The following is a 23,413-nucleotide window of genomic DNA, read 5'->3' as shown; positions in this document are numbered from 1 at the left end:
CGGTGAATAAGGTGTGTGGGCTGATGACACTACATAGAGTTCATTGGAAGTTGCTTGGTGAAAAGTGTCTGCTAAATAAATAAATGTAAATGTAAGATTTCTGCAAGGATATTTCATTAAAGAAAGAGTACTGCCAAAAGAAGAGCAAAAGCAGAGTACAGTACCTAATAATAACTAAGTGGTTTTCAAGACACTACGCCGCTGTTAATGCTCTGCGCATGTGCAGTAACAGCGCGCGTGCCGCGTCTCCGCCCCGCCCTCGGGCCTCACGCGCACCTGGACACGGTGAGCCGCACAAAATGGCGGTGTTGTGCTGCGCCGCGCCTCAGAAACCGATAGACGTTCGCCGGTGAAGTGTACAGTAGCAGCGTCCCGAAAAGAGATCTGTTCAGAGGACTGAGAGGAGCGGTGAAACAGACATTCGGTATTAGATGTTGGAGAAGATGCGGCGCAGGTAGGGAGTGAGCGGCATGTCGTCGTGTTCGACACCGCGTCAGGTGACACGTAGCGCGGGGAGTTTCCTGGAGAAACACGAGCGAAGAGAAGAGAAAAAGAGGGCAGAAAGCGGGGAAGAAGAAGGAATAATGTGCGTCAGACTTCTCACTGTAATCATGTCCGTTTGCAGTGCCATTTACTTAGCCGTTTCTCTTTTCGCAACTCGGGGACCGGCTGCTGTGTGTAGGATAAACAAAAATACAAATAATAATTAAAAAAATCTTACTTACTTATATATGTACATCACATGACATGTCGTTTTTACAGCACGTTACCTTTGGCTTCAGTGTTTTTTGTAATGAAGTGAGTGCGTCTCTACTACTACTACTAGTAGTAGTAATTTACAGCTACAACTAGTACTAGTTGTGTGTGGAAATGTTGTGTTTGTGGTGTAAAATAGCTGCGCTTCCATCACCCTCTTCCCACAGTGAGACATTTGTCACTGTGTGTGTGTTTCTCTGTCTCCTCCAGCCATCTCTTGGATTCACTCAATCTATGCTCTTTCTGCCCTTTATGTGGCCTCGTTACCATGGCATCCATGGCATCAGCTGTAAACAGTTCTTTCCTTTTGGACTTCATCGGAAGTCCTATCTACGTTTACAGCCTGTGAGCCTGTGCGCTTCACTTCACCGATAGTTCTTTGTACCATGTGTGCAAGCAGCAATCCCTCCATGTAAGAGCAGCCCTAAGTCTGACAGAATGTTTGTCCCAGGATTAGCGATCTGCATTTGGCCCTGATCAGTACCGCAGAAGACAGAGCTACTGGTTCTTGGACCTTCAGATGTTTATTTCTCTCCCTTTGTTTGTTTGGGCTTTCTTTCTCTATTGTTAATTATACATGTAATTTTCTGTTTTTTTGGTAATCCTGCTTCAGCAACATTACAGCCATGTTCAGTGCTCGGTGTCACTGGTGCGAAGAGAGCACAGAATGTAAGGACAGGGTAAACAGCACACATACTGTATAAAGATACTTTTGACTAATTTAATTTTTCTTTTAAAGTGCAAATGAATAGTGGTGCATGGACATGTAAGTATAATATAAAACCATCATCAGAAATGATAAGGGAATGATCCATATTTGCCAACTGAAAGGTGGAGATGGTCTGTTAATGTTTTATCTTTATGAAGTTTGGACTGCCTTTGTTATCATGCTACATAGTATTTCAACAGACAATGACTTTTTTTTTTTTTTTTTTTTTTTTTTTAAAACAAATGGGTAAGTAGCTGCAGGTAGATTAACATTGTAACTTGCTTTTGCGAAAAGCATCAGCTAAATGAATCAATATAATGCAATTTAAATGTACTTCAGGCTGTGGGAGTTTCCCTTATTTCTTCAATAGTCAAAAGATTCAGTGCTGATTTATTGATCAAAATGATTAAATTGTATTTGCATGCCTAAAACAAAATCAATTCTGTATATTCACAAAGGCAAAATTAGTCCTCATGGTTGTTTGAACAAAGTCAGTATTGTGCAAGTTAGTCAGTCAGCAGATAGTCAATTGATATATTAAATAAGAGTGCCACTGCAGTAAATATCAGCATGTACTGGGGTATGCCATGACCTCATCTTACTGGATTTGTGTCCTTAGGCAGCTCTTTATAACAATGTTTATACTGTAACTGGTGCAAGCATCTTTCAGAAATCTCACAATTCTTTATCATCCATAACAGTACTGAGCTCTAAAGAAAAAAAGCTTTTAAAGAAAATGCTAAATGCATGAAAACATAAAAGGCAAGCCTTAAATAAAAATTGAATTAATGCAACCCTTACAATGCTTTTGAAAGACATTATCAACACTAATGGCTACTGTACAATTACTGTTTATTATTCCTTTGGAGAAAGTTCAACAGAGAGGGGTTACATGTAGTTACAAATATAAAATTATGATAATTGCCTGGTTATGTACTGATTTTTAAAATAATTACCTTTTGTTTATCACATTTAAAAAGTAGCTTCTCAAAGCACTTTACAATAAAGGAAGATACATGGGATACATCTCTAAAGAAATTCACAAATACCAGAGTGTAAAAAATTACAAGAATAAGGGAAGAACTTGATAAAACAGCATTTTAGAGTTAAATGAGTCAAGGCATTATTAATAGCCTCTTGTCCACTGTGGTGGTGTGGACCCAATATGGGAAGCATTGGGCATAAAGCAGAGTAAATCCTGGTAGATGGGACACCAGTTCATTGCAGGTAAATCATACCCACTCATTGACTAACACAGTTCAGGTAATTCACTGTCAGCAGTTCATGTGGAATGTGTCTCTGTGGAAGTGCGCACAAATATAGGGAGAACATCAGAACTACTCACAGACTCAGCTGGGTTTGAATCTATAGACCAAGAGCTGCAAGACCCCACCTGTGCCACTGAGGGAAAACGACATAAATCGAGGAAATAATAGCAAGGTGATCAGGACAAGGAGAGTGAAGGGAAAAATCACACGCAGACACAAATGTTGGTAACAACTTTAAGCATGTAGGTCTTGAGATTTGATTAAAAAATATTCAAAGCAGTTCTGATATTATGGACTTTGTTTTGAATTTGATTTCCTCCCTGTTTCTGCCTCATTACACTAGTCAGTGAAATTCAGTTGCTGTGTGGCTTTCAGACTAAATTTCGCGCTGGTACGAAACATTTCAGCGAAAGGAGACGGTATGGACAATGAAAAATATTAGGAGAGCCAATTTCCCACATTGCATTATTAAAAAAAATATTTAAAGAAGGGTACGAACCAGGTAATGTCTTCTGTGTGTATCTTTGCAAAGCTTTTTAATTCACAAACACAGCACTGTCCTTAGATGACAGCAGAGGGCAAAAAAGAGGAAAAGGGAACATTTACCAGTGAAGTAGTTTTCAAAATGAGAACCATACAGTTGAAAACAATGGGTGGAAAAAAAATGTAGCACTGCATGTCTGTCTTCAAAGCCTACAATGATGACCTGCATTAGACCAAAGGTTATTGATGATTAACTTTGTAAAAAAAAAAAAAAAATACCAATTTAATAAAAAATGAAATTGTATAAATGAAAAGGACTGTACAGTATCATTCTCATTGTCATCTATGAATTACTTTTTATTTTTGTATTTTAATTATAGGTGACATTTTTCATCTGGGGAGATTTTTTGAAGAATTCCCTCACAAAGGGAATTTGCCTAATGGAGTGACTTAAACCTGTTTTTTGAGGAACGGGTGAACTTGCAAACAGGGTCCGGTTAGTGCTGTCAAGTTGAGGTTTCTCATAACAAGCACTGTGGTGTGGTTTCTTTGGTATTCAGGTTGTTTACCATTGCTTTTTGGCTTACAAGCATGGGGAGCACATGCAAACTGTGCACATCCTGAGCTGGACTGAAAGCAACACCTGAACAAGCTGCTTAAGAGCTGCAAGGCACCGGTGTGACCTGCTGCACCCCTGTGCAGCTTTTGCTTACACATATCCGTTATTAAATTAAGCAACAGGCATGAAGTGGCATCTCTGATTTCAAGAATTTGAAATCATTGAAGAGTGTTATACTGTATATTATAAATTGAGCCGTTGTCTGAGAAGCACATACATTGTAGCACCAGGGCTTCAGGGTTGAACCACATGTGGAAGGAGCCTGCATAGCTGCCATTGTATTGTATGTTCAACCTGTTTTCACTAACATTGTAACTTGTACGTTCCATCGTTTCTTCGCCGCACACTTGTATTTCAGTTTTAAAAATGTTTTTGTAAGTGCTACAGCACTGATGATTAGCTTTGAACACCTTCAGGATGGTTTTATTGCATACACACTTTTGCCTCTGCCATTCTATCCTCTCCAGGTAAAGCTCAGTTTGTGCCCTGTTCTTACCTGCTACCTCCTACCCCACAACAACGATGTCTTGTCCCACACCCTCTCCCCCGGCCATGGACTCCTTTCTGGCCTGCTCGGGGTTGTCGAAAGGGTTGCTGGAAGCAGGAGATGGGGAAGAGGCCATGCTGGGAGACCTGGAGATCAATCCTTATGACGGCCTGCCCTTCTCTTCAAGATACTACACTTTGCTGGAGGAGCGTCGCAAGCTGCCTGTCTGGAGTGGGAAAGACAGCCTCCTTAAGCTGCTGCAGAACCACAGCGTAGTGGTGTTGAGTGGGGAAAGTGGTGCTGGCAAAAGCACTCAAGTGAGGATATTTTTGGAGATAAGTGCAATGTAAATGCTCACTTCAGATGCAGCTGTCTGAAGCATGCTCTTCCCTTTTGTGGGTTTCTTGTCACTCTCCCCCAGGTTCCGCAGTGGTGTTTGGAATATGCCCATTCTCTGAAGTTTTCTGCTGGGCTCGTGTGTTGCTCACAGCCATATGCTGCTGCAGCAAGCAGCCTTGCCTTCAGAGTGGCTGATGAGATGGACCTCAGCCTGGGGCTTGAGGTGGGCTACAAGGCACCGCATGATGACAGCTGCACTCAAGATACCCTACTCAGGTTGTGTATACCCATAATGGCTTTACTGCCATCCCATGAGGGACTGTATTCTGCTGATAATGCTGTTTTCTTATTTCTAACTCCTTTTAACATACACTTGGTAGTGACATTAGATTTTTCTCAGTGGCCTTCTAGTCTTCACTTCTTTTAAATATACTGATTAAGGATAATGGTTGACTTGTCGCATTTTTCTTTGCACTTTTCCTTTTTGCCTGTATTCCCATCTTGCCACGTTGCTCTCGTCTTCATGCTTACTTACCTTGTGTTTTGGACTTGGCAGGTTTGTGACCGACTCTATTCTCTTGAGTGAGATGATGTCCGACCCATTACTGCGCCAGTATGGGGTGCTTGTGGTTGATGAGGCCCAAGAAAGGACAGTGGCAACTGATGTGCTGCTTGGACTGCTCTGGGATGTGTGCCAGCAGAGGATGGACTTCCGTGTGGTAGTGCTCACCACGTCATCGTTAGCAAGCCGCGTAGTCGCTTTCTTCGGAGAAGGAGCCGAGCTCCTGTCCTTGCCTTCCTCTGCTAAGCCTGTTTCTGTGGATACACTGTATCGTGAACCTTCTGCCAACCAAGAGCCTGTAATGGCTGCCTGTCACACGGCCCTTGACCTGCATTGCAGGGGGGAAGACGGGGACATTCTTGTGTTCCTTGCCAGTGCCCAGGTAATGTTAATGTTCATATTACATTTGAGTCAAGTGCTGTTTGGTATGCCTTATCAGTACACCCCCGTAGACCTTCTTTTTGAATTCATTTTTTAACGTGTCTGCTTTTTTCTTTTTTTTTTTTTAATCTCAAGCCTTTGTTGCTGCTTCTTTTCCTTAATATTTTCTCTCTTGTTCGACTGAAATGTTCCTCTCGATGTGTCTTCTGTTTCTGTACCTTCACCTTCTTTTTACATTTTATGCAACTTTAACTCTAATTCATGTGCAATAATTGTGGCTTATAAGGCAGGTGCACACAAATATTGATATTGTGTAGTTTGTGGAACCACAAAAACAGGAGCTTCGAAACTATTCAATTGCATGCGTTTCTGTGTGAGAATGTAGAAATACGTTTTGCCTGTGTGCACTGCTGCAAACATGCACACCTATTATGTCAACAGCACCCAGAGGTGTTCTGTCCCAGAGTCCAAACCGTAGACGAGGCTGCTTTAAAATCTTAGCAGTCTTTGTTGCAGTCAGTGACTTTACAGAACAGAAGCTTGCAGTTCTTTCTTTGGCTCAGAACAATCTTAATGCATATGGTGTTAATATACAAGAGAGAGTTGTCTTGAGTATGCAGTTGTTATGGAGAAGCTGGATGTTAAATGGTAGAAAAAGATGAAAGATTCTGAGGAGGCTATATGGATGTAGGCAGTATGTTCTCCATACTATTCCTTCCTGTTCCTTACCCTGCCAAAGCAGCAGTGTTTTTCGTGTTGTCTTCAGAATTTCTTCAACATCTCTGCACTGATGGGCTTTATTTCTCTCGTTCTCAGTGGATACAGAAATATTGACACCAATTGATTGTTGTATCCTGTATTCCCCCTAGGGCTTGAGCTATGATAATAGAACTTTAGTGTACACTTGGGGCCACATTCTAGTCCTGAAAAAGTCACCTGCATTTACCCAGCAGACTCTTGATATTGAGTGTACAAGATCGTACAAGAACCTTCAGTGGCTATCGGAAGCTGATGAGGCTCCAAGGGAATGCTTTTATACCATAGTCTGAGAAGTGCTTTGTTAACTATAATACCAGAGGATATTGATGGACTGTTTGACCATGTTAGGGGCTACATCAGTGTCTCTGTGGATATCTTCATCCAGAGCCATACACTGATTTCCCCACTAACAAATGCTGCGTTATGAGTGGCCTGAAAGCCTTAAGAAAAAAGAAGGTGGCAAAGAAGTAGTGAGGTGGGTGCAGACAGCTGAGGAGTGCAATCCAGGACACCAATGACACCTACAGGAATAAGGTTGGCAACAAGACCGAATGTTGTTGTGAGGGAGATGTTGAAGGGCATGAAAAATGTCACTGACTACAAGGAGTCTAGTGGTTGCTCAATAGTGGATAATCATGACAAAGTTAATGAGAGAAACCAGTTTTTCAACAGGTTAGGCAGAGGACTTTCCAGTCATTGCCTCTCCAGCCCACCAGCTCCCTACTCAGGTCATTCTGTGCTGCCACAGCCCACCTATTGCTTCCCTCCCACTTCTGCATATCATTCCTGTCTGCTATCCTCAAAGAAACGTCTACCTCTTCAGAGCAAGTATTTCATCTGTGGATACCATCCGTCCCTTTCTTTATGGTATTACCCCGAGGGTGCTCAAGGCATGTGCTAAGCAGCTATGTAAAGTTTTTCCAGCTTATGTTCAGTCTGAGTCTGAGCCTGGAAAGGGTTCCAGTGATGTTGAAAACACCTAGCCTGGTACCAGTTCCCAAGAAAGGGTAACTCTTAGTTTCATATTAAATGACCAGTTGCTCTGACACATAATGATAATGTTAGGAAGGAAGGTCTTGGCATGCTCTCCTGTTGTGGGAGAAGCTATGATCAATAGATCAGTACTGGTACATGCATGCATGGAGTCTTGGGATATTCCACCTGAGTTTGTGAGGTTGCAGAGCTATGCATCACACATGGCCCTAAGCAGCTTGGGTTCCCTTCTAGTGACAGTTCTGGTTCCCATCTTGTTGGCCATGTACATCTTGGACTTTAGATGCAAAACCAAGTCATGTCATTTGCAGAAGATACCAAATGATATAGCAAGAGTTGGGTGTTTCAGGGCTAGACAGGAGGATGAATCCAGAGACTTTGGTGTAGGACTTTATCAAAGTCAAGTTTGTCATTCTGCCTATATATGAGTTAAGACATTAGACACAGGAGACTAGAGACACTGGAAACTAGCTACAGGAGCAGTAATAACTGTTTTGAGTATATTATTTGCTTCAAGTGAAATGTGCTTTGTTCAAGTAACTAATGCAGACTTTCTTCTGTATGTGTGGGAAATCAACTATGCCAGGAGATGGGTGTGTGGATGATCGGGGGTTTTCTGCTGTTGAGGATTCTCACAGCCTCAGGGAAGAAGCCGTTGCACAGTCTGGAGGAGGTGGTACAGATACTTTGGTGTATCCTTCCAGATGGCAGATTGATGAAGAGGTTGTGGGTGGGGTGACTAGTGTCAGATGTGATGCTGAGGGCTTTGCGGGCACATTGTATGTGGTACATGCCTTGTATGGAGGGGAGAGGGGGTCACCGATGATCCTGCAATGTTCACTATCCGTTGTAGGGACTTGCGATCAGAGACCTTGCAGTTCCCATACCAGACAGTGATGCAGTTAGTCAGTATGCTCACTGTGGTTCCTCTATAAAAGGTCATGAGGATGGGTGGGGGGAAGCTTGCCTTCTTCAGTCACCACTGGAATTGGAGGTGCTGCTGGGCTCTTTTGGTGAGTGCTGACGTGTGAGGACCAGGTGAGATCCTCAACAATGTGCGCTCCCAGGAACTTCGAGCTGCTCGCTCTCTCCACAGAGGTGTCATTGATGGTGACTGGGGGTGGGCAGCATGGGCCTCTCTGAAGTTGACAATGATCTCCTTTGTTTTACCTATACTTAGGGAAGGGTTATTGGTTTTGCACCAGGTAGCCAGTTGATTCACTTCCTCTCTGTATTCTCTTTCATCGTTGTTGTTGATGAGACCCACCACTGTCGTGTCATCAGAAAACTTGATGTGGTTGGAGGGATGTGTTGCAATGCAGTCATAGGTCAGAAGTGTGAACAGGAATGGGCTGAGCACACAGTCCTGTAGGGCACCTGTGTTCAGTATGGTGGTGCTGGAGGTGTCTGCTGATCTGGACTGACTGCAGCCTTCCGGTCAGGAAGTCAAGTAACCGAGCGCACAGCGGGGTGTTGAGGCCCAGCTGGCTCAGTTTTATTTTTAGGTTCTGTGGGATGATAGTGTTAATGCTGAGCTGAAATCAATGAATAGCATCCTCACGTAGGAGTTTTTTTGGTCCAGGTGTGACAGAGCTGATGTTAATGCATCCTCAGTGGATCGATTACTGCAGTACGCAAACTGAAGGGGGTCAAGTGTGACCAGGAGGTTGGACTTAATATGCTAAGTTTGACTGTGACTAGCCTTTCAAGTCTTCGTTGGGTGGTGCAAACAGAACACACTTCAACTCAACACTGGAAAGACAAAATAGATTGCGGTGAACTTCAGAAGGTTCAAGGGTTCTTTGTGTAAAGTGACTTTTAGTGGAGAGGAAGTACAGCCCCATACTCTGGATAAGTACCTGGGGGTTCACTTGGGAAACTAAGTAGTAGTCTAGCAGCACAGAGGCTCTGTGCAAGAGAAAAGTCACTTTTGGAGGATCGTGTCTTTTGACGTATTCAGGTCGCTGTTCCACATGTTCTAAAGGTCCTTTGTTGTCGGTGAACCTGTAAACTAGGGTGATGGCATTGCTACAGGTGATTCACGCAGACTGAATAAACCAATCAGGACAGCAAACTTGGCCTGGGAGACTTAGGCAGGACTCTGGATGAAGTGGTATAGAGAAGGGCTCTGACTGAACTCCTGGTCATCACAGATGAGTCATCTACCATACACCACCCTGGCTAAAGAGAGGAGCACCTTCAGTAATAGACAGGTCTAGTATAACGAGTACTTTCATTGTCAGGATAGTGACCTCTTATTGAGTCAGTGGTATGAAGCTGTCTGCACTACTCTCTTGTGTTCACTCTTATTTGTATTGTTATATACTTAGATCAGAATGTGAAAAAATAAATGTGGTGTTTATTCTAGTGTCTTCTATTGCTTTAAAAAATGCTGTTGTAGCCTTGTGGAATTTTGCTCCGGATTGACAGCTTTTTTTGTCTGTCTGTCTTTTTGATTGATTTGTACTTCGTCGTCAAAGAAGTAGTTACAGCAAGTCCTGTGTCTTGAACTGGAAGCCTTTAAATCTCACATCATTCTCCCTCAACCCTGTTCTTGCTATATGATTTTGACATGTGTATACAGGGTAAATACCTGATTATTGCTTTAGGCATGCTGTCCAATTTCCCATCTTGTGACCTCAAATGATATTTTGGTGATTGAATCCGCACGCAGTATGTGTAATTCTGCTGGATTTTTTTTTTTTTTTTGTGTGTGAAGCATGCTGAAATATTCAGGGTACATGAGTATGAGAGTATCCCTGATATAACCTCCCATGTGACAAATGATTATTTCAGCAGCTGATGGTAATAACATTAACCTTTTTTCATACAACAGGCTCATGTCATACAACAGTCTTCAGTATAATGGCCTTTCCCCACTATGTGGTCATTCTACTTCTGTGTGTCCCTTGCGCAATCTCGGCAAAGATGGAACCAGCAAGACTGTACCATATACAGTACGTAAGCAGTCAGCTCCATGTGGGTGATTCCTGTCAATACAACTCGTATCCACGGTTATCAGCTCAGGGCAGTTATTTCACACAACAAAATAAACATACAATGAAAGCTAAGGGGAACATTTAAGAAAATGACAGAAAACAATACAGTTGGTCCCCTACTTATGAACTTAATCTGGACTGAGAGTTGGTTTGTTACTCAAATTCAATTAATTGTGGCAGAGTGAGTAGCACTGCTGTCTCGCAGCGCCTGAGTGGTGCGAGAGGACATGGGTTCGATCCCCGCTCAGTCGTGTGTGCAGTTTGCATGTTCTTCCCCTGTCTGTGTAGGTTTTATCCGGGTGCTCTGGTTTCCTCCCACAGTCCAAAGACATACTGTTCGGGTTCACCCATAGTTTGTGAGTGATGGAGAGAGTGTGTTCCTCTGATGTATGGAAGAGTGACCCACTGCAAGTAGTGTATCTAGCAGTGTAAATTACCCTGGTGAATAAGGTGTGTGGGCTGATAACACAACATTCATTGGAAGTCACTTGGGGAAAAGCATCTGCTAAATAAATGTATGTATGTAAATGCAGGATGGAACCAATAAAGGGTCTCTCAGTTCTATATGTGGTGACTTGTGTCATATATGGCAGCAAAAATGGTTGTATTTGACTTAAATGACTACTTTTATAATTGTGTGTCAACATCTGTGCCTGTCTGTCAATGAAATGCACTTTTATTATTCTGAGTTTTGGCCAAAGCATGCACTAAATGAATAAAAGCATTGTAAATGTCCATAGGCAGGACAGCTCTGCGAGGGATCCATACTACAGGGTTTTTCGATGGGAAGAGAGCAGTGTAGCAGGTTGTCTCTCTCACAGTCGGCTCATATGTGCGCTTGGTGTTTTGCATCTTCTGGTGAAGAATTTTATGATACACTTTAGATAAGAAAATGCAGTAAAGAGCAGTACGCAGAGCTAGACCAGGGTCTTTGTTCTCATTTCCAGCTCATTTACCAGTATAAGCTTAATACATTATATTGTTATACTGACATACATGTGTCCCCTATGTACTAATTGTATATACAGTCTATATAAATGTATCCCCTATACATTCTATCCTGCTTTTTAGTGAGGTATTCACACCCAGAAAGCACTGTCTTTGTGTGGAATTTTTTTTTTACCGCAGTGCCCTCTAAATGGTTTCAAACATTCAGATCAGTGACCTAATGTGGCACTTGCGTTTCCTGGTACCTCTAAAATACAAGTAAAGGAGCGGTCAATGTGTGTTTTCGGTGGCCAACAGTTCAGCGGAGGGGTGTATAAGCCTCCGTTTCTCTTTCATTCTCTTTCAGGAGATTGTTGAGTGCGCTGCTCTCTTGGAGAAGGAGTCGCTTGCTTTGAGTCCACAGCTGGGGGCCTTGAAGGTGCTGCAGCTGCACTCGGGCGCAGGAGCAGCCACCCAGCGTGTGTATGACATGGGGACTGAGGGGCAGGGGAAGGAAGAGGATGAGTTAGGGTGGGGCGGCTTCAAGCGCAGGATCATCTTGACCGACACCCTGGGAGAAGCCTCTTTCTCTGTCGCTAGCATACGATACGTCATTGACACAGGGCTTCAACTCAAGACTGTGAGTCTGGTCTGTTGATCTGCTTCCTTCTCTCATGTGACTCAATGTCTCTTCGCTGCATCGCAGTGCTGTCATATTGTCCTATTCTGTATGTGTATCGTACTATATGTATCGATTGTTTCCAGCTGTAGCCCAGTAAGTTGTTCTCTCACTGTTTCCCTTACTGTTCTCTCTTCAGCTGATGCCTTTGTTTCATGGTTGTTTACAACATTAGTACTGTATGCTAAGCAACTGAACATGGTTTATCCCTTCATGCAGCATGCTAGTCTTACTGGAGCAATTCTTTGAACAGGAAGAGTGAAATGGAAGTCCCCACTTTACAGGGCCATATTATGAATGCATCCTTCAACAGGACCTGGTTTTTTGTCACTGTCTTGACTTCTACACAAAGGGATGATAACTAATAATAAATAAACTTGGCCCCAAACTTATGAATACAGCTGGGACCATAAGCTTGTTCATAGCTTGATTTGATTGTAAATCCAACCACTGTATCGCGGTCAAAAAGCTTAAGAATACAGCTTTTATTCTTGATTTATTCACATGCTAGGTTAAGTTAAAAGCTCAGATGAAGCTATAATTAATTAAAAAAATTCTACCAGGCATTTACTCATTTTTATCAACTGTTCTACCAGTGCAGGGTGGTCATGAAATGGGGAACACCAGTTTTCTTGCATTTCAACAAGTTCCTAAGCATCTTGTCACTTTGTCTTGGGCTTTATTATCTGTACAATCAATAAGCAAAATGGAGATACACCTTGCTTTATTGGCTAGAGAGGATCTATAAAAGTCTGATACAGCTATAATGAATAAATAACAAGACTTAACATTTCACTAAATCTTTTAACATTAATATTGAAAATTTAAGTTTAAAATTATAAAATTCTTGCCATAAACCCGTATAGTGATCCTCATCTTGGACACAAGCTGTAAACACTGAGGACAAGAACTGAATTAATCCAGTTCCTTATTCCTGCTCTGTCTCATTTTGTTACTGTCAACCAATATTTGGACTCAGAAATGCAGGTGATCTTTGCTTGGAAAGAGTGGGGAGGGGAAATAAAGTGAATACAAGCAAAAATGAGTAAAATGTTTATCTTAAAACATTTGTACATTAAATGTTCACCATATGAGGTCTCGGTGTATATGTGGAGTCACCTGTGCCAATTTATTAATTTGTATTAAATTCTGTATTGCGTTAGATATTTGTAGTATTAAATTTACTACTACTACTTACTGGAAAACTGGAACTTTTCATAGTTCCAATAAACATTAAATGCAATATTCAACAGCTGCCTTTCTCTTGCCTTTCTTTGATAGGTCTATAATCCGCAGGTGAGAGCAAACTTCCAAGTTCTGCAGCCCATCAGTCGACATCAGGCAGATATGCGCAGACAGAGAATTAACAGCAACTTAGCAGGTGGGTGGGAAAAGGGACATATAGAGATGAGGGTTCCAAAATGCATTTACTCTCATCTGTCCACCTCAGTCTTTCATAAGGGCAGTTGAGCAGTTCACATGATTACTGATGCTGGAGCTAATCCAGTACTGAGATATGATTAAATTTTTAATGTAATTTAAGGTGTCAGTTACTGTATTTACCACATTTACACCTTTATATATAAATATACTGTATATAGTTTGTGGTATATAAAAGAAGTGGCCTTAGACACTTTTTTCCTAAGGTTACGGCACTGTGGGATATTAATCTTGAGTCTGGCACAAAGTTCCGTTTACTTTGCACCATTGACCACCCTTGTCTTTTTGGTTTCATACTTTTCTGTTCTAGCCTGTGTTTGAAGGCTCTGAGCTTTGATTGTATGAATGTTTTGTATCAGAACATTTTGTATGGTATTTTATTTTGATTGTTAAAGACTTCAGGCACCTCCACCTGTCTTGCAGGGACATGTTTCAGGCTTTACCCGCAGTCCCTGTATGAGGAGGGCATGCCGGAGACCCGTATGCCGGGTGTAGCGGAAGAAAATCTCAGCCACCTGGTGCTTCTGCTCAAGAGGCTGGACATTGCAGACATGGGCCAGTGCAAGTTTCTCGACCGCCCTGGTAGGGAGCACAGACAGCATTTGTCCAGTTATGGTTGCACTGCATAGTGACATACCCAACATTGTCTGCTGATGCCACACTGGAAGTAATTGTCTGTTACATGCCTCTATCCATCCTCTTTTTCCTTCATTTCTTAATTTATTCAAACCTTCTGTTGCCGTACTCTCCTCTATTTTTCCTTGGTCTTGCTAATCCTCTCTCTCTGCCCTGCCACCACATCTCTTCATTTTCACTTTTCCTCAACATATCTCATTATTTTTTTTTTTTTTTGCCTTGCCACTCATCCAAAATCCATTTCTAGCTCCAGAAGCTCTCATGCAAGCCCTGGAAGACCTAGACTACTTGGCAGCACTGGATGATGATGGCAACCTGAGTGAAGTGGGCATCATCATGTCAGAGCTCCCTGTGGAGCCTCCCATGGCTAAGGCCCTCATCGCAGCCTGCGAGTTTGATTGCGTCAGTGAGCTGCTCACCATTGCTGCCATGCTTGCAGGTAATCCTGGTGACCTGTACAGCATGCTCTCATTTGTTGGAGCTGCCATTCCTTAGCTCCTTTGAAATCTTTCTTTGATAAGGAGTGCCATTGATGGTCTACTGTATAGACTGGTTGGCTGCTGTTACTTAAATTTAAAAATGAGAATGCTGGATTTCCAGCAGTCTTACATACCATTATATGCTGTTAATTTTCATAATTGGCTTGTAAAACCCCTAAGTACATATAGCAAATGACACAGTACAGCATTCTGTAGTGCTGATTTATGTTTGCTTTTACAGCTATACAACCCTGTGTATATGTGTGTACACATTTGTCTGATGGTACTGTATGTAGTAGGGGTTTCAGTTGAATCAATGAACTTTTTTTTTTTTTTTGTGCAGTCCATCTTTCAGAGGTAATGTCTGTGCACACATCCAACAGTAACATTTCTGGTTATACTGTGCCTTGAAATTCTGTAAATGTAGCTTGCTTCTTTATTTACTTACGTACTGCACTGCCCCTCTCGCTTTCCCTACAGCTCCGTCGTGCTTTGTAACACCACTACCTCAGAATGAGAGGGAAGCATTGGATCAGTGGCTCCACTTGCAGCATCCAGAAGGAGATCACTTCACACTCGTCAATATTTTTAATGCATATGTCAATAGTGAGTTCACAGAAAATCAGCTTTTATGTGCTGTCAGCTATAAAAATATAGTACAATAGACATCATCGCTCTGTGTGTTCTTGTTTAGGCAACGAGGAAGAAGGGTGGTGTATAAAAAACTTCCTGAATCCTTCTGCTTTGCGATTGGCTAGAATTATCAGGGCGGACTTGCTTGAGGTGATGCAACGAATTGAGTTGCCTGTCTCACCACCTGCCTTTGGTTGCCATGGCAACAACGACAACATTAAGCGGGCACTCATTTCAGGGTTCTTCCTTAAGGTGAGGAAAGATCATGATTAGTAATGTTTTACTTTGCTGTTGTTCAGTAAATTATACATTCGTTCCCCCCCCCCCAGGTAGCTCATGATGTGGACGGCTCAGGGAATTATCTACTTTTGACACACCGTCATGTGGCACATCTGCACCCCTATTCTTCATACATGTGCCGTCTTCCCCAGCCCGACCCTCCTAGCTGGGTGCTCTACCATGACTTCACCATCTCAGATGACAACTGTATCCGCATTGCCTCTGAAATACAACCAAAAATGTAAGTATGAAGCAGTGTCACTCCCTCAACCTGGGGATTTTTTACGACGTGTAGATAGACCACCAAACAGTTATCTTCTTTTGTTATGGGGAGATTTCATCCATTCTGGGTCTCCTTTCATCCTATAGGTTGGTGGAGTTGGCTCCTCAGTATTACCTTGGCAATCTGCCGTCCAGCGAGGGAAGGGACGAGATTATGGAGCTCAGACGCAATTTGGCATCTGCCAATGGGCAGGGCGCACAGGAAGCGGAAATGCTAATAAAGGGTGCCGAGAACCTGGATAATGAGACTCGTGAGCAGTACGGCAAGGAACTTTGTGCCCTCCAGTGACCCAAGTGTCCAAAGACCAGGGACAGTGATGCGAAGCCTGCCAGGTGTGCGCTGACAGTAATGTTTACCGTCCCTTCTCTTGCTCTCATACACTTCTTCAGGTACACTTTTGAAAAGAAAAAAAACCATATAAGTTTAGGTACCCGCTGACATTTTGTTTTGCTGAACAAGGTGAAAATTTGACACAGCCTTTGTATGGTACAAACTTAAATACAAAATCTTTCAGCAATTTTTGATGGAAAGGTTCATTGTAAAGATTTGTAGATATTCATAATAACAAAACATTGAATATGACATCAAAAATTGTACATCTTGTCAGTCACTAGTTAGAAACATTTGGCAGCAATAACAGCTTTCTAATTTTTCTGTAGTCAGGAGAGAGTCCTTATAGTTCTTGGATTTTATTCAACCTTCCTGTCACAACCCCAGTACCTTACAGACACACGCAGCGCATGTCTCAGAGACAGAGAAGGGTCAGTTGAAAATCTTCAGCTTCTTTCGTGTAATTCATCATTTGCTGATGTTTGAGTATTTCCTGTGTCATAGGCTGACACAGAGCTCCAAAACATAAATAGATCAGTGCTTCAGTTTTTGCCTCCAGATGAATCTGTTCTAAAGTTTTCAGCTTAGCAAGGTTTTGTTTTTTTTATTGACTGTGGTCTCTGACAACTCCTGTGGACATCGTTGCGCTGATGATACTGTGGACCCATGGATAACTACTTCATTGTCTTTACCACTTTATGGCAGATCCTTTACAGTGTTCCTTGGGTTGTGCATTACACACCTGACCTGTTTATAAGCAATTCTCCTGAGAGATTTTAATGGCACTTTCATACTGTGCCTTGATTACAACAGTCGCTTTTGTTATGAAAGGATGGAAGTAAATCCTTTCATAGGTCCCCTGCTGTATGAAAATTAATTTTGTCAATTCTTCAGACAGCTGATTAGATCACCTAAAGGTTGTTGAAAGTTGGCAGAACAATCACAGTGAAAGTTTTGGAGTTGAACAAATACCTATCTTCACATATAAGGTGAAATAAGTTCATTTGAGTGCCTTTGTGGGGGGGGGGGATTATTAATCTGTCAACTGAAACAGTGCTCAAATATGCCACGCTTATTTTTTTTATTCTACTAAAATTCAACAAAAATAATAATCATGCATTTAAGTTTACATCATATATGTTGGGTGTAACACATTGTTTGCTGATCAAATAAACATGTCTTTATATTATTTAAAAATTAAAACAAAAAATGATACACATTATTATTCAAGGTTTATTCAATGGTAGCAAGTTTTCCAGGGCCAGAAGCAATAAAGCATCCTTAGACTATTACACTACTACCACCGTACTTGACTGTAGATTGGATGTTTTTACTCTACAGGACCCATACTATCAAAAAAGTCCAACTTCTGATTGATCGGAGAACATTTTTCCAGGACTCCCAGGGTTATCCAGGAGCTTTTTGACAACTGGAGATGGCCTGCCCATGTATTCCAGTTCTGTAGTGTTTCTTATTGTGGAGCCTTAAACACTCAGTTTTTTAGGTTTTTCACCTTGTTGTTTTATGCTTTTATTGGGGTTTTTGCAGGACAGGCAGTACAAGTTCAATTCACTACTGTTCCAGTCTTTATTGATTTGTTGACTGAGTCTATGGTCTTAAGGGTGAGGGTCAGAGCCTTACGAATAGGAGTGTAACCCCTTTGACCTCTGCTTTTCCTTTGGAGGTCTTCAGGAATTTCTTTTCAGTAGGGTAATGGTGTGCCTATAAGAACCCTTATTTTGCCAGCTTGACTTTTGATGGTAAGTGTTTACTGAATTTACTGTCATTAAATTCATTGTTTACGAAAGTATTCAAATTCTCGCCTTTGTAACTTTCAGTTGTTTACATTTCACTTGGGATAATTTTGTGTTCGTACCTGATGTACTTGCACATCTCTGAAGCGCCTTCAGATAAAAATGAGTCATGAAAATTCAGACAGGGCATTCACGAGTACAGAACACAGTGGGATCTGCACATTTCTTATACCTCTAGCTATTGTCAGCAAACTGACAAACACACACACACATTTTCAGAACCGCTTGTCCCATACGGGGTCACGGGGAACCGGAGCCTACCCGGTAACACAGGGCGTAAGGCTGGAGGGGGAGGGGACACACCCAGGACGGGACGCCAGTCCGTCGCAAGGCACCCCAAGCGGGACTCGAACCCCAGACCCACCAGAGAGCAGGACTGTGGTTCAACCCACTCCGCCACCGCACCCCCAACTGACAAACATTTGAAGTCAAAACTTTTCAGCAGAAATTTTTACATTACAAAATATCTTATAGCCTATCCATCTTTTTTCAGTAAAACATCAATCTTAATAGCCATTTATCATGCAATGTGGACCAGCAATAACGAGATACAGCAGTACTGAAAATCATTCACGAGTAATCCATTTCAATCTACAGAATTTTCTCTGTATATCTAATATCCTCTGTTATGTTTAAAATGTGGACTCTTGAGAATTCAGCATGATTCATTCATTCATATGCAGCCATGCTGTGTTTGAGATGTAAGTACCATTCATCGTGAGACTTAATGGAGGTGTGTGCCTTATCTTCACCTGTTGTCTCTGTGAATTAGGGACACAGTTGCTGTGTGCCACTTCTAGATCTCTGTAATGGACTAGACTGAATTGAGTAACTTATCTGAGTAATAAGTGTTCCATTGAATTTTGCCCCCCAAATGGCAGTCCTGCAAGGATGATGACTCGCTTGCATTAAAGTACGGAGAAGTCAGTTGGTTTCTCAGAACTGGATTTATTTGTGTTTTTGGAATTAAAATCTATTTTGGCTACAATTGTGTTTAAAGTTTTCCCTACTAACTCCTAATTTTCACAAAATACTGAATTCTGCAGCCCTCTCACTTATAAAATGTAAAGTAAAACTGACTGCCACCCATAAATATAAATTGCCTTTCATAATCAGCAGTTCTTAATTTGCAACACATTAGCAGCCCCTGTTAAGATCTAATATGAAGCACTGTTGTGAAGCAAAACGTTTCCAAAACGCATGGGTTAGGAAAAAGGCTAAAAGCCTTAGCTTTTTTTTTTTTTTTTTTTTTTAAGGTAAAAAAGTCGGTAATTGCTTTTCCGGCTCCATTAAAATTTGGAACAGACTTGCAGAGACACTTGACACACAGGTGCATTAACATCAGGGTACAAGTTCTGTGCAAATGCTTGTATCTGAAAAGACCAATTCTAACAAAATACAAATGTACTGTTATCTGCTTTGCAAAACAGCTTCAGCTAAATGAATAAATGTTATATAATAGATCAATTCTTTACAGAGCCATTCTTGGAATGTAGCATAAATTTTTATATGTATCTCAAAAAAACTACTAGGAAGGTGATTAGGAATCAGCGATATTCTGGTAAAGTTTTATGCAGTTACTTGTGTGGTGAATGTCGGTGCATATGGTGAAGGAAACTAACTGTACTCAAGAATCACACATCTGCAGCTATGTTTCTTTCTCTCAAATGCACAAACTATTTTCTATGAGATGTATGTTGCTTTGGAGAAAAGCGTCTGCTAAATGAATACATGTAAAGGTAAAAGGTGACATTTTTACATTCAAGTCTCTCCTGTTGATGTAATGCACTTGTATTTTTCTCTGAGATGTATGTCACAAAAAAGTCTAAATAAATATGTAAAAATCTACGTTGATATAAATGTTGCATTGCTTCAAATGGAGCTGATAAAAAAAAAAAGCTTTAAATTTTATTTTATTTTATTAGAACTGTTTAGCAGTTTGTCACCTTCTGGACCAAAATAGTGTTGACAGCATGTAGCTTTAACCTGTCACTTTTACAAGCAAGGCCCAATCAATAAAAGCCACATAGTACATACATTCTCAGTTTATTCACTTTTTAAATTCTTTACCAATATCAAATTAAACTAGAAGCATTTAATTAAAATTCTCTAGAACACCTCCAACCCTCCATGAATTATCAGTAACTGCTTGCTCGATGGAAGGCAGCAGTGGTCTGGTGCCTATACCCCTATCTCAGTGGTGTGTGAGGCAGCTAGTAATGTAGTGGTCACAGTTGCTGCTGCCTTTGGACCCAAAGGTTGCAGGTTCAAGTCTCACTTCCAGCTGTAGTAGCCTTGAGCAAAATACTTACCTTAAATTGCTCCAGGAAAATTACCCAGCTGTATAAATAGGTAAATAATTGTAAGCTGTTTCAGAGAAAAGTATCAGCCAAATGTAAATGCAGGAAGCGTGCATCCTGAATGGGATTCCAATGTGTCCCTTCATTATATTTTTTATTAACTTCAAATTAGAACTAAAACTCCTCAAAATAAAAAATGCATCATGTCCTAAACATCCTGTTCAATTTCAGTTGTTGACCAATTCATATTCATTTAAGCACGTTCCATACTTGCCAGCTTTGGATGACAACCCCCATCATAATAAACTGTGTGATGTCACTGCGTCCTTGCACTTTCATTTATAAATTGCTGCCTCGCTAGAAAGCATCCAGATTTGTTAAAAACAAAAGTCCAAAAATCTGGCTATTTCCAGAAATGCCTTTATGTTGGAGCCTTTTTGTAAATGTGCTTCCTTCCAGGGAATAGTCGCATTGCCTTGCTTTGATTACAGCTTAGACAGACATTTCAAACCTAGACATTTATAAAATAGGTCAAATGTAGCCATCCTACAGACAAGCAGACAAAACAATTACTGCGAAGCCCTTCCAAATGAACTTCATTGAGCCGATACCTGTTGTCCAAGGTACGTTTTGCGGGAGAAGTAACACTCATTTTACACTTCCTTGAGCTTTCCAATTACCTTCGGGCCCGAGACGAAACGAAAGAAAACACGGAGTAGCTGAAGTGAATGTAAGTAAGGACACAATAAATGCATTTCATGAAAGCAGAAGCTTAGATGAAGTCTGTTCCCGGCACCCTGGGAAGAAATAACAGCACACACATTTGAGTCCTGTTCATTTGCTGGCGTCTGTGACTGATCTGAGGAAGTGGCTCCATCAATTTGGAGATTTTGGGTACTTATGGACAGTTTGGATGGAGAGGGGACAAAACCCTGATGGTGGGGCGAGCGGCACAAATTCCTGAAGCCCTGTGTAAACAGCAAGAAATGTGCATAATCGTAGTCAATCATTTTTTTCATTTTTCAACGAAATCAGAGTTAGAGCTCATGAACAGGAGGTGCGGCTTTACCGCCTTCACCGAATACATCCAGAATGCTGCTGCACTGCTAAGCGGAGTCATTCAAACATCATTGTTACTTTGTAAGCGATACCGCTATTTTGCAGACTCGCAGTATTCATGCACTGTTAACAGTGCCGCTTTAAGTTGTTGAAGTGAAACAAGAAATTTCACTGCAGAACTTTATTTTGAAATTTTAGCATGTGTCATATTTGTGGGCTTTGGATGGCTTTTCATTTTCTTCATTATGTACCCAAATCAATGAGAGCTTAAAAATGGGTAGTCACCTTATGAACAACTGAGTCACCAATTTTTATTGTAACTTGAATTTTTCATAAGTCCAACCACTATGTATCAATCAACAGAATCTTAATACAGGTGTCTCTTCTGATTTATTTAAAGGATAAAATTATAGAATATGTATAGATATAATAAACACTTAAAGACTTTTCATTTTAACATTTTTAACTTAGTTACATCACAACACAATTAAATCTAATTTAACGTGACTGAAAATAAACTCCCATTCAGTGACATTTGTTGACTGATTCATTTTATAAATGTGCATCATGTTGCTCATCTTGTCATTACTCACAAGACAGAAAGTGAGACAGATTATGAAAACAGTGTAAAGGTGAGCAGAATTTCAATGCTCTGGGACTCATTCCATTTAGGTGAGCTTGTGCACCAATAGCTGCATGAGGAAATTTGTGTCGCTGTTATTCCTCAACAGACAGAAATGTTTGATAATGGAATGATGAAAAAATACAATTAAAATAAATGAACAAGCTGGAAAATGTTTGCGTCTTCAAAAATTCATAACTCAAATGTAGCAGAGTGAGCCAGTGTATGTGGTAGAGAGATGTTCCTGGTCCATTTGGATATTTCTGGGACCATGAGAAAGATCACAGGACCTATGACTTGCAGAAAATACTACATTAGTGTAAGGGGTCTTCTTAAATGTTGAATGTTGAAAATCTGCGACCCACACGTCTCTCACTGGGGCTGGAAGGCGTTACGCGTTGCTGAAGCAGAACCAGACAAATAGAAGGTGGTCATGGTGGTCTCAGTCATGTCCTGTGTTTTCCAGATCTCATCATTTCTGGGCAAAATTAGAGACAATCTTATCAGGACAATTCCTGTTGTACCTCAGGCGATATAACATATTTTGGGAGATATGCAGGTTCAGGCGTAACAATGGGAGGGTCAGGGATGTAGTATCATGGGCAGCTGTCCTGTGTAACGGTCAAGAGGTAACAGTTGATGGTTCGAATCTCAGCTACTGCCGTCATTCCCTTGAGCACCATTCTTACCCTAAATTGCTCCAGTGAAATTACCCAGCTGTGCAAATGGGCAAAAAAGTGTAGGTACCTCAGCACTGTAGGTGACTGGGCCAAACGTCAGAATGTAACAGTAGTGCCCTGTGAGCTCTGCTATTAGTGGGCACTTGTATCGTGTTGCATGTTACCTTACTTCATTCAACAGATGCTTTTCTCTGAAGTGACTTCCAGTGAACTCTCTGTAGTGTTATGAGCCCACACACCTTATAGGGCTCGATACACTACTTACACTGGGTCACTCATCCATACATCAGTGGAATGCACTCACTGTGTCACTCACATGCTATGGATGACCCTGAACAGCATGTCTTTGGACTGTGGGAGGAAACCAGAGCACTCAGAGGAAACCCATACAGACACGGGAAGAACACGCAAACTCCACGCATACGGAGCCGGGATCAAACCCACGTCCTCTCGCAGTACCCAGGCACTGTGTCACCGTGCCGCCCACGTAGCAGAAGAACAAGCTGCACTTGTAATCAAATAAACTCAATCAGCACAGCGCATGGTGAAGATTTTTGTTGGCTGGGAAGCACAGTAAAAAGAACAATTAATTCCGCATCGTTGGTTTTCAGTGGTGGTGATTCCCTGAAGCTTTATTTTTTTTAAAAAGTGTATAATGTTTCAATTTATATTCACCTAAAATTAAGCGAACTAGTTCTGCTAACTCTGAGGCTGTTTCTTTCAAGCTAAGAAGCGTGTCTTATTAAAAAAGGGACGTTTCATCACGTCTCATTCTCATAGTCCCGCCAATTGATCCCCGCAATTGTAACGACACTCCGGTGCGACAGGTGGCGCTCGTGCGCCGCGCGCTCCAAGCGGCCGCCGTGGCGCGACGGAGGGTCGAAGTAGTCGAGGAGT

At 41.5% G+C, this 23,413-nt stretch overlaps 1 protein-coding gene across 3 annotated transcripts; it reads left to right on the top strand.

Annotated features, from left to right (window-relative positions):
* The first annotated feature begins 379 nt into the window (after window positions 1-379).
* On the top strand, window positions 380-17,851 carry dqx1 (DEAQ box RNA-dependent ATPase 1). 3 transcript variants are annotated; one of them, XM_018734393.1, is made up of 12 exons: window positions 380-454; window positions 4,303-4,639; window positions 4,744-4,937; window positions 5,218-5,605; window positions 11,650-11,922; window positions 13,243-13,342; window positions 13,825-13,983; window positions 14,285-14,476; window positions 14,997-15,122; window positions 15,211-15,401; window positions 15,479-15,669; window positions 15,798-17,851. In XM_018734393.1, the coding sequence occupies exons 2-12, from the start codon at window positions 4,358-4,360 to the stop codon at window positions 15,997-15,999; spliced, it is 2,298 nt and encodes a 765-aa protein (XP_018589909.1). In that variant the 5' UTR covers window positions 380-454; window positions 4,303-4,357; the 3' UTR covers window positions 16,000-17,851. The 3 variants fall into 3 exon arrangements, with proteins under 3 accessions (XP_018589909.1, XP_018589911.1, XP_018589910.1); XM_018734395.1 differs by lacking the exon at window positions 380-454 and adding an exon at window positions 757-798; XM_018734394.1 differs by lacking the exon at window positions 380-454 and having other exon boundaries at window positions 3,491-4,639.
* Window positions 17,852-23,413: the final 5,562 nt, after the last annotated feature.

This window comes from Scleropages formosus, chromosome 5 (assembly GCF_900964775.1).
Source record: "Scleropages formosus chromosome 5, fSclFor1.1, whole genome shotgun sequence".
NCBI classification, from domain to species: Eukaryota; Metazoa; Chordata; class Actinopteri; order Osteoglossiformes; family Osteoglossidae; genus Scleropages; species Scleropages formosus.
This window is presented reverse-complemented; position numbering and strand designations above follow the sequence as displayed.